The sequence below is a fragment of the Pteropus alecto genome, unplaced genomic scaffold, assembly GCF_000325575.1.
Source record: "Pteropus alecto unplaced genomic scaffold, ASM32557v1 scaffold214, whole genome shotgun sequence".
NCBI lineage: Eukaryota > Metazoa > Chordata > Mammalia > Chiroptera > Pteropodidae > Pteropus > Pteropus alecto.
Window position 1 is genome coordinate 1142813 of NW_006435787.1, and position 11430 is coordinate 1154242.

Below are 11430 nucleotides of genomic sequence, written 5' to 3' on the forward strand. Positions count from 1 at the left end.
CGCGCCCGTGCCGGCCCTCCTCAGTGTCCATGGTTCCTGGGCCCGCCCTCGAGTAGATTTGAGCAGCGGCGAGCAGAGCACGCTGGCCCTCCACTTCCTACGTGTTTTCCCGTACACCGGGAGGTTGACGACGAGCACCCGAAGCCAGGGCGGATGCGAGTTTCTTGCAGGTTTATGTGGTTTTCGTGGTGTGGACACGTACAGGTGACAGAGAGGCAGAGGAGGAAGCTGGACTCTGGCCGTGGTCACGTCAGCCCCGGGGTGTGGTGGCCTTCGGGCCCTCGGCTCCGTGTGGGGCACGGCGAGCATTTTACGCCACGTGTGCAGAGCCGAGTGGCCCGGGCGACCCTCCCGTGAGCCGCCAGCGGTGCCTCACACCAGGCTGGGTCGTGGGGCTACGGGACAGCGGTGGCCACTGTCCAGCCCTCTGAGTGTTTAGGCCTGAATTCCAACAAACACACGACGTACAACGTGTTTTACTGATTCTAGACTAGTACATAGGAAAATTGAGAAAGAGGGATAGTTTCCTTAAATTGTATTTTAATCCAACAATAAATAGCAAATAGATAAAAAGAAACGACGATTCTTTCCCGCTCCAGATCCACATACAGGAGCAGAGAGAGGATATGATTTAGAGTTTGGGTTTCCAAGGAGACTTCTGTATCTTTTTTTTTTTTTTTAATATATAACATACTCAATTTCCCTAAAAAGGAAATAGGAAAGCAAACTTTAAAAGTTGTAAATGTCAGGTATTGAAATGCTAACGGTCGGAGAGCTGAACGGGAGGGAGGGAGCAGCCGTGACCTTCTCGGAGCCTTGCTTTGTCCTGGCTGCGGCCAGCCTGGCCGGAGCCCCGCGTGGCTCTCACTCTGCCTTCCCTTTCCCAGGGCTGCAGTGGGCGAACGTGGGCCAGGCCCCGGAACAGGCGGGCATGACCTTCGCCTGGGTGTGCTGGATGATTCTGTTGGATTCGGTCCTTTATTTTTTGTGTGGCTGGTACCTGAGCAACTTGATTCCTGGTAAGAATTCTGCACTTTAAAAAACGACAGATGAGCTTAAACCGTTTGTAAATTATTGTGTTATCGTACTAACCTGTTGTGCCTATATAGGTGAATATTAGAATAATTACTTAAAATAACACTTATTCTTCAAATAAAGCTCTGGTCAGAAAGGGAGTTTGTAGGATGCGTTTTAAAGGGAGCTTGGAGCTTCGAGGAAGGGGCGGTGCCTCTGAGTCCTGAGTGCAAGACAAAGGCCAGTGGACGAGCAGATGTGGGTGGACACCCCCCCACCACAGGTCCCCGGCAGGTGGGCCGCTGTCGGGGACAGAAAGGAGCCTGGACCCCAGGACCCGGGTCAGGCCAGTGAGGGCAGGAGAGAGCGGCCGGCCCCTCGGGGTGGGCTGGGCGGGGTTCGGGGAGCGCCACCAGGGGCGGCTTCTCAGCCAGGCCAGTGGAACGGCCTGTGGCGGGGGGATCGGGCGGATCGCGGGGCTCCTGGGGCCGGGGCTCCGTCGCCGCCGGTCAGCGGGTAGCGGGCTCCCATGGTTCAGGTGTCTTCCTCGGGGTGGAAGGCGCATCCCAGAGGCGCTGGGGGGCGGCCGCGCTTTCTCCTGCGTGCTCGGCACACGCCTGGCACGGAGCACGTGTGGCACGGAGACGCGGCTCCCCCGGGAGAGGCTTCTTCCGGGAGCAGGAAGCGCCCGGGGACGGAGCCCTGGAGGGACCGAGAGCCGGTCCCAGGACTGTGTGTCCACTGGCGTTCACGGCTGCGCAGTGGGAGCGGCCGAGGGTCCGCCGGTGCCCGGCTGCGCGGACCGAACGCCCGTGTGTGTGTGCGTGGCGCATCCCGGACAGGAGGCAGCTGTGACTGAGCTGTGACGTGGGGGGGCCTCCCGGGCGTCGTCATGAAGCACAGGACAGAGCTGTAGACTCCACTGGTAGGAGACGCCGGCTCGGCGTGCGTGTCCGCCTGGCCGGCTCAGGCGGCCCCTGCTCAGGTGTTGCGGGTGTGTCTGGGAGGGGGTCTCCGAAGCGCTTGGACTGAGCACGGAAAACGGGCCTCCCCAGGGCCCCCCAGCCTGCTGAGGGCCGCCCCCCTTGTCTCCGAGCCCCATGCGCTGCATCTGCAGCCCCAGCGTGTGTGGCTGTGAATTCCTGCCCTTCACTGCTCTGGGGACGTCCACTCGTGAACTCGGGCTCCTGGTCACGTCCACGCAGTCGCCTCCGGAGGGGACAGGCATCTGCCTCCATGACGAGCACCGGCGGTGCCATGTCCAGGGAACGTCCGTGTCACGCTGTCACGGTGTCATACGCGGTGTCTGTGACCTCAGACGAGCCAGGATTCCCGGCCAGATCGGGACCTTCACCGAGAGCCACGAAGGCGGAAGGGCCCAGAGGCCACTCGGGAGCAACAAGCGCCCACTCCGCGTTCCGCTGCTGCCTGGCGGGCTTTGACGTTTCTCGCTGCCCCTGACGGAGCGGCCGCTTTTAGCTGTCGGCCAGTGGGCAGTGAGGCCGGGTCTGCGCCCGGACGGACGGCCAGGACTCACAGGGACCCGAGTCGCATCGGATTAGTGCCCACCCACCAGGTGACCTCACTGACCTCGCTGACCCTCAATTGTCTCTGGAAAGAGTCTTCGTCTCGACATGGTCTGGGGATCAGGATGTGGGGGACATGGCTCAGCCCGTACTGGGGGAGACAGGAGACAGGTGCCAGCTCAGCGCCCCCGCACTTCGGGGGGCCGGCCGCACACTTTCCTTTGGGGCCATTTCGCACCCCCCGATCAGAACGTGCGAGGGGCCGCGCGTCGCCCCCTCGCTTGCTGGTCCGAGGCTGACACCGCTGCTGTGTCTTCGGCCCTCGGCGTTCGGCGCGCCCGTCAGACCCCCGCCGGAGCGGGTGCTAGGGCCCCGAGGAGGGCCAGCACCAGGTCCACCGCGTTCCGGCGCCTGCCGAGGGCAAAGTGACCGTCGCGTGGGCTGACGCGACTCGGAGAACGTGATTACAGGGCGTCGACGTGTGTTGTCCGGGCATCGGCATTGTGAGCGCGTCTTCCTTGGAGAAGTTTTAAGTGATTCATTCCCTCCTGCTTTTCACCCGCGTCCAGCGATCTGTGCGGACGTCGGGTCGAGACAGACAAAGGAAGCGGCAGCTGAATGGGCCGTGGCCTTGCTCTGGGGACACTCAGCAATCATGCGACGCTGCTTTGGTGTTTAATAAATACGTGCCTGTTTGCTGGACGCCTGCTCAGAGTGGACGTGAGGGGCCCTGGCGGTGGCCCCGGTCAGGCTGGGGGGAGGGAGCCGGGACCCCACACGCTGGCGCTGTGCCCCAGACTGTCGCTGGCTCACATGTGGGACGAGTGTGGGGCATGCCGCCTGGAGTGACATTTTATATCAATTAGTCAGGACGTCCAGTCACAAAAGCTCCTAACCAGAAAGGAACTCGGCTGACGTGGACCGTCTCTTGTTTTTAGGGACCTTTGGCTTCAGGAGGCCGTGGCACTTCCCCTTCGCCGCCTCCTACTGGAAGGACGTGTGTGGCCTGGTGGCAGGAAGGCCGCACGCACCGCGCCCTGACCTGCTCTTCCTCAGCGGAGACTCCGGTGTCGAAGGTTGGTGGAGGGTGTGCCGGATACACGCCTCCCCTCCCGGTCAGTGTGGCCCCTTTGTAACCGTGGCCTGGTCACAGCCACACTGGGCTCTGAAGTCGGTGGCGGGGCTGGGCTGCAGGAGGGGGTCCCCCGACGGGATGGAGTTCGCCTTGCGTGGGACCCCAGGGTGTGCGTGGGACCCCAGGGTGTGCGTGGGACCCCAGGGTGCGCGTGGGACCCCAGGGTGTGCACAGCCCGCTGTTGACGGCACCTTGAGTTCTGTGCATGTGCACGTCAAACACGAAAACCCTTCGGGCCGAAGACACCCCGTAGGAAGGGTGCATTGAGCCACCTCCGGGCCAGGAAGGGACCGGGACCCGGGGCGTCGGGCCGAGCCCCTGGCGGTGGGGCGGGCAGAGGAGGTGACGGGTCTGCGTCCCGTATGTGACCGTGCTCCTGGGCACACAGTCTGGGAGAGAAGGGAGGTGAAAGACCTCTGAGAGCATTTCTGGGGGGCTGCGAGTCCCCGTTAGCTGCCACCTCCTGGGGGCCGCCTCTCGAGGACCTGGTGGCGTGGGCCTGCCCGCCTGCCGCTGTCCTCTGCATTGCACGATTGCGGCTGTGCTGATTTTTGTTTTCCTACAAAATGGACAGCGCCAGGCACAGACTTCGCAATCTGAGACTTCGCTTTGCCGTCGTGTGAGCCGCCTCTTGATTTCGCCGAAGAAGGGTTTTGAATGGTTTCGTGGTCCGGGTCCGCGGCAGCCCACCGGGCGACCCGGCGCGAGTGCTCCTGAGGGTTTCGAGGTCCGCTCAGGGCGATCTGCATCCTCCCCACAGGCTCGTCACTGCCAAACGGGAAGGGGAAGCAGGACGGAGGTCCCCTGGGCGTCACCCTGGTGTCTGTGACCAAGGAGTATGAGCCGCACCGGGCAGCTGTCCGAGACCTGACCTTCACCTTCCACCGAGACCAGATCACGGCCCTGCTGGGGGCCAACGGCGCCGGGAAAACCACCGTCATGTGCGCCCCCCACACCCCTGGGACGCCTGTCTGCCCCGGGGGGGCGGGAGGCCAGGCCGCTTCCTCCGTGTCGAGCTCCGTGCGGGTCCAGGGGCTCAGAGGGATGACAGGGCCCCGGCCGGCACTGCCACGCGCCCTTGGCCGCTGGCGGCCGTGGGGCCGGGCAGCCCCGGAGGGCGCAGACGGGGTTCAAAGTCGTTAATTCTTCCTCCGTTCCCTGCGGATAGTTCACCTGTTTCACCGTCGTCTTCGAAAGTCCTACGACCCTTTCCATTTGTCTCGTCCTAAGTTTAATTTTGCTCGTGTTTCTATAGAGACATGAAATTCGGAAGGATGTTTGTGGTTTTCTTAACGGCTGAGAATAGTTTTTTCGTGTTCTAATTTTGTGTGGCCGGACGTTCTTTCCAGGCTGTTTAGAATTCGGCGGCTCTGGATTTGATTAAAGAATCGAGTCGCATGATCCCAGAGAAGTGACAGGTCAGACGTCCGTGGTCCACAGGGGACCCCGCGCTGGCCGCGGGAGCGGTGGCCGAGTGATCGGATTTCTCTTGTGAACAACACTTTCGTTTGGCTCTCCTTTGGTAGGACTGATTAACGGACGCGTAATTAAAATAATGGAAAGGACTTTTTTCTGCCCAGAAAGGTAGGAGCAGAGTAGACGTGAGTCTTCAGAAATCTCACGCTGAAAACAAACTGAAAGAAAAAAATCTGGAACGTGTTCTTCTCTCCTTGAAGCAGCTGAGGCCCCCGAGTCCGCTTCGCTGCCTCAGGGCGGGCGGCGCCCGTGACCGACGGTGCCGGAGCCCACGCCTGCCGCGCACGTTCTGACGGGCGCGAGCCGCGGGGACGAGACTCCTGCTGGTTCGAGGGGCCCTGCGCCCCGCAGCGGGTACAGGGAGGACCCCGGGCGGCTGTCACGTGACAGGCTCAGGGGCCAGCGAAGCGGAAAGCCCGTGACGCGTGAGGGGTGTGTACGCAGGGCTCTGTGGTACCCCCTCTCCTCAAAGGTCTGAGGTCAGCGCAGCAGACAGCGGTCAGTCCGGTCGATCGAGGTGACGTTAGGGGCAAGAGCAGAGTCAGGACAGGAAGAGCCAGTGTGATGAGCTCCGACATGTTTGGCCGATGCCGGCACAGGAGCCACGGGGACAGAGTGGCCTGTGTGCTCAGGCTTCCCGTGCCCTGCTGGACCCGGCCCCCAGCGGAGCACAGGTGTCCGATTCACCCCCGCTCGGTGGCCTGCTTCTTATGGAATTTCACACGAACGGGGCCGTGCATGGATCTTCCCCTCGGCCCGATGCTGGCAGAGTCACGCGTGGCGGTGCTGCCAGCTTGTGTCACCCGTCAGGGCCTCAGCGCCCCCCGTGGACGCACCACGGTTTGTGTGTGCTCCCGCCTGCTGGTGGCTGTTGAGGTCGTCCAGTTTTGAAGGTGACCGACAAGGCTCTGTGACGCCGTGTGGCACCTCCGTGTGGATGTGCGCTGTGCTGCCGTGTGCGGGCAGGCGGGCGGTGGGCATGGTGCTCGGGCCCGTGACAGGTGCGCGTCCAACTCCCTAGAAACGAGGGGAGGCGTAAACGGTGGCTTCCTGCGCCGCGGCAGCGGAGCGGGCGGGCCTCAGGCCCCGATCTCGTCTGCAGCCGGGCCGTGCGTGTCTTCATGGTGCTGACGTGGGCGGGGGGCGCGTGTTTCACGGAAGGAAGCCCTGGCCTCAGGGTCGGGTGTCACGGTTTGCGTTTCTGCTCGGCCGACGTCTGATTCTGAGGCCTTAGGTAGATAAGCCATGTCTTTAGCCTGTTTCTTCATCTGTAAAGATAAAGTTGCATGTATCATCTTAAGCTCTCGTGCAGCCATATGGCCTGTCACCCTTCTGGCTTTTGAGTGACTAGAGAATGGGCCAGCAGAGGGCGTGTGGCCGCTGGCGGGGAGGGCTGAGTCGCCGGCATGCAGAGCAGCGGCCGCCTGTCTTCCTCCCGCAGATCCATGCTGACGGGCCTGTGCCCGCCCACGTCCGGGGCCATCCTCATCGACGGCAGGGACCTGCACACAGACCCGTCCGTGGCCCGAAGCGGGCTGGGCGTGTGTCTCCAGCAGGACGTCCTGCTCGCGGGCCTCACGGTGCTGGAGCATCTGCTGCTCTTTGCCTCGGTGAAGGTCCCCCAGTGGACGCAGAGGGACTTACGTCAGCAAGTCGACAGGTGAGTGGTGTCCTCGGCCGCCCCTGCTCCAGGGTGGCGACGGAGGGCACAGGCAGAGAAGCTTCTGGAAACGTCAGGGTCTATAATCGTGAGAAGGGAAAACTAGCTGATGGTTTCGATTGTGGAGTGACGACTCAGCCACCAGCTGGGGATGCCAGAGAAGGCGTCTCAGGGACGACCTTGAACTTGACCTGGCCTCGAAGTGGGGAATGGGCGAGCAGGGTGGGAACGCATGGCGTGGGCGGCTGGCGGGAGCTTGTGCGTGGGACGCGGTTCAGGACTCGCGGAGCTGAAATGGCCGAGGGGCTCGGGCTCATCATGTGGGGGCTGGTCTGTGAGCCCGGAGCGGGGAGCAGGGCAGAGGGACAGACGGGCGGAGGCCGCTGGGGCAGGGCCGGTGAAGGCCGAGCGTGGCTGAGCTGCGGGGTGGGGAGGGAAGCCCAGGTCTGAGAGGCACAGGCCGCGTTGACCACCTGGGGGTCCAGGGGGCTGGGGTCCCGGGGCATGTCCCGAGGCGCCAAGTGGGATGGCGAGAGGGGCCGTGTGGGGGAGCCAGGTCGGCCAGCGAGGAGACGTGGGGCCCCCCTCTCGCTGGGGACCGGTAGACGACACGGCTGGACCAGAGGGAGAAACCGAGGTCCCCGCCAGAAACAGCGGTGTTCGGGGAGCTGAGCTTCGGGGGGTGGGGGGCGGTAGCTGCGGAGGGGCCTTTGACCTGTGGTGCGGGTGGCCACACGGCCAGCCTGCTCCCCGCACCCGGGGTCTGCCTCGCGCCGTTCTCAGACGGACATGGCAAACGCGACACGACCCGCGGGAGGAGGAGCTGCCTCGGGGCCGGTGTGTGGGCCCCGGGGTGGGTTAGCCGCTCCCCCCTCCGGAGGACCGGGGTCTACGAGGACCGGGGTCCACGCGTCACCGCTTACTGTCCTCCCAAAGCGCCTCTGCAGGCTTCGCGAGTGGAAGCGGGGTTCGCGCTCCGCGTGTGACGAAGGCCGTGCTGTCCTCTGGGACTGCCGCGTGCTTCTCCCCGTGGGATTCTGGCCCCACGAGGACAGAGGGGGCTGGGTCTCGAAGCCGTCACGCACCTTGTGAACCTGGCCGAAGCGCTTCAAACGCTGCCTCCTCGTCGTGCGAGCCGCCTTCGCACGGCGTGTCCAGCGCCGCTGGCCGGGGCTCAGCGCCATCACTGCCTCCTTCCGGGGAGGCGCCGGCTCCCCCGCCCTTCCTGCCGCCATCGGCCTCCGCTCCCCACTCCTCACGGCCCTAAGCTCACCTGCGCAGCGGAGCTCTGCCGGGGCGGGGGCGGCCCACAGCCCCCCGTGTCCTCGGAAGGGGCTGGGGACGGCCGGCACGCCGATGGCCGCGGAGACTCGGGTTCGCAGGGAGACCCTCGTCTGGATTGCTGGCGCCTGCCTCGAATTCGAGTGGGTACTCAACGAGGAGTGGCCACGCGCTGCTAAAGAGCAGACGGGTTACGTGCGACCTACGGATTTAAAAGTCACAGGTCACCTATTTTCATTAAAACCCGCATCTGCTGTGCACCGCAGCAAAGCCCGTGTGGCCGGGCGTAGATCGGGTCCTTAACCAACCATGCGTTTTAGAAGTCACAGGTCACCTATTTTCATTAAAACCCGCGTCTCTGTGCACCGCAGCAAAGCCCGTGCGGCCGGGCGTAGATCGGGTCCTTAACCAACCATGCCGCCTGGGTGCAGACGGCCGTCCCGGTTATCAGTGTGTGGCCTGTCTCCTAGCAACGGAGCCAATTTGCAAAAAGCAAACAAAACGAGATCATGTTTTAGGACAGCAGTTCTCAATTAGAGGGGACGAAGCCGAAAACTTCCGGCCCAGAGCCAGCGCGCCCGGCTGCGCGGGTTCCCCGGTCTGCAGCGCCCCTGGGATGTGAGTTCAAGGGCGCCGGACCCCGGGGAACCTTTGGAGTGAGCATTTGTCAAGCGTCTGGTCACGACGGGTTTGCCTTTGACTGGCCCAGAGAGGATGAGACAGAAACCTGAGCAGGCCTCAGGCCGTGAGATGTTCGGGTCAACATCGGGTCAACATCGGAGCTGAGAACGGCGAACGCCGCGTGCGAGAGGCTCGGAGGCCGGTCTGTGGGAAGGGGCCCGGGGGCTGGGAGGGTGGACGAGAGGGGCGGGAAAGGGCCGAGGCCTGTGGAGAGGCGGGTCGCAGCCAGCAGGCGAGGAGGAGGGGCCAGTGGGAAGGGGGAGGACAAGCATGCGTGTGGCCAAGTGCACGGACGCGCAGGGTCACGTCCACAAAGACCGAGACGCGGCCGTGGCGTCCGTACGTCAGGTCATCGGCGACCTCGACACAGCGCTCTGGCCACACAATTCTTTGGGGGAGGGCGTGTTGGAGTCAGTGTAAGCACCAACGGGAGGCGGGACGGAATCTCTTCCTCCCGGGGAGGGAGCAGAGGGATGGGATTGTGTCAGGGAGAACAGGAGCGGGAAGGAGCGGTCAAACGGGCGGTCAAACGGGCTGTCAAACGGGCGGTCAAACGGGCGGTCAAACGGGCGGTCAAACGGGCGGTCAAACGCGTGGACCGGACGGAGGTGGCGGTGCCGCGGGCAGGCCCGGTGGAGCGGGCGATGGGCTACCCCAGGGAGGCCGAGCCTGTGGGCTCTCAACTTGGGGAACGGGGACAGTGGCCAGCTGAGCCCGCGGGGCCGAGTGACGACTGGAGGCCAGGACGGGCTGGGGAAGATGTGGTTCTCGGAAGAGGCTGCTGGGGGCCGGGCCTCTGGAGGGCTGGGTTATCGGAAATGACGAGGCCGGGTGTGATCAGGTCAAGAAGAACGGAAACGGAGGGGTTTGGGGTTCAGCGTAGCAATGTCACCAGGACGTGCGAGTCTGCGGCATCTGACATCTCACTGACACGATTTTGTTTCTCAACTGATCGACCTCTGATCAAGGCGGCCAAGTGGGGCTCAATGGGGCCACCGCACCTGCTGTGTCGGGGAGGCCCAGGGGGGATGTTGCTGGCAGAGTCTCACTAGGAACGAAGGGTCAAGACGGCCACTGCTGGAATTGACCCCCCTGCCCTCTTCCCAGCTGGCGTGTTGTCAGCAACGGTGACACGCAAAATCAGGGGCACAAACCAGCTACAAAACGAGGTTGCTATTCTCGCGGAAAGGGCGCCTGGGCTCAGGCACAGCGGGTGGACTGGACACGCGCTGGGGACCGGCCTGAGCCCTTCCTGGGCCGGGGCGGGAGGCATGTAAGTGACGGAGCAGATGTGGGACGCGTACTTAGCGACCAGGTGAGCAAGTCCTTGCGAGTTCACCCAGGTCCTCGCTTAGGGCTCTGGAACATTCCAGGACTCGGCGGCTCTTGAAGCCCAGCTGCGGGGAGCCCTGGTGCTTCTCTCCTCCCGTGCACCCCGCTTTGACTGCCAGGAATCGGTCCTGGCCTGTGGCTCGGCGGGGAGGAGGCGTCTTTGGGTTGAGGGCTCAGTGTCAGGAGGGTCTTGCCTAAGTGGGGACAAGTGCGCCTGAAGTGGGTGATGAGAGGGGCGACCGCAGAGCGAGCTGGGGAGCGGGGCGCCCTGGGGGGCGAGAGGCTCTCGGAGGGGGGCGCGCAGAGGGGGCTGGGCTGTGGGCGGCTCGCTGTCCTCAGCTGGGCGTCTGAAGTGGGGAGCGCGCAGACGGGGCTCTGGGGCAGAATGGGGCGCGTTTGCACGTTAATGGCGTGTGGTGGCTTGTACGGCTGTTTCACGGAGCGTCCAGCCCTGGTCAGGAAGGCGGCCGACACGGCTCCGATCCGGCCCCTGCCGCATCCTGTGGCCACCTTCTCCCTCCGGCCCACGCGCTCGGGGCCACACCGCGCCCCTGCCGTGTGCTCGGGGCAGGCGGGTGCTGGGGGGAGCTCCTCCAGACAGGACAGAGGTTTCCAGGGACAGTGCTTGGCGGGCCCAGCTGCGCGGGGACACATGTGGCCAGTGGGCTCTGATCCATCTCAGCCTCAAGACGGCGAGGGCTGCTGGCTTGGGGCCCGCGCATGGTGGTCATCAGGCCCGGGTCCAGCTCTGGCCCGCAGAGACCGCGGTCACTGCCGTCGTCATCCTTGCGGTGACATTGGGGTGCGGCTCTGAGGGCTCGGGGACAGCGACAGCCCTGCTGTCATTTCAGAACCCTCGAGGACGTGGGGCTGATGTCGCACCGGCACACGCAGACCCGCGCCCTTTCCGGGGGCCTCAGGAGGAGGCTGTCCATCGGCATCGCTTTCCTCGGCACGTCGAGGACCGTGGTCCTGGACGAGCCCACCAGCGGGGTGGACACTTGTTCCCGCCGCAGCATCTGGGACATTCTCCTCAAGTACCGAGAAGGTAGGACCGGCCGTCAGCCGCTGCTCCCCCCACGGTGCCCTGTGCAGGGAAGGGACGTGAGCCGTGAGCGACGGCTCAGGCCCAGTGGGTGGTGCCATCTTCCAGAAAACGTGGGTCACGAGAGACCCCCGAGGCGCATCGGCCTCGCAGCCTTGCTGCGGCACGGGCCCCTCGCCCCGGCCTCGGTCTCTGGCCGAGGCTGGCGGTGGTGCATGGGTGCTCACGGTCCGCGACCGCCTCCAGAGCCGTGCCTGCCTGCACCGTCCTCCCGTGGCCT

At 64.2% G+C, this 11430-nt stretch overlaps 1 protein-coding gene across 1 annotated transcript in view; it reads left to right on the top strand.

Moving 5' to 3' along the window:
- ABCA13 (ATP binding cassette subfamily A member 13) overlaps positions 1–11430 on the top strand; it is a 147718-nt gene that overhangs the window by 71751 nt on the left and 64537 nt on the right. The window contains exons 31-36 of the mRNA XM_025046516.1: positions 25–155; positions 888–1019; positions 3479–3616; positions 4436–4616; positions 6593–6811; positions 10957–11153. Coding sequence (XP_024902284.1) covers positions 25–155; positions 888–1019; positions 3479–3616; positions 4436–4616; positions 6593–6811; positions 10957–11153 — 998 coding nt within the window. The remainder of the gene's footprint in view (positions 1–24; positions 156–887; positions 1020–3478; positions 3617–4435; positions 4617–6592; positions 6812–10956; positions 11154–11430) is intronic.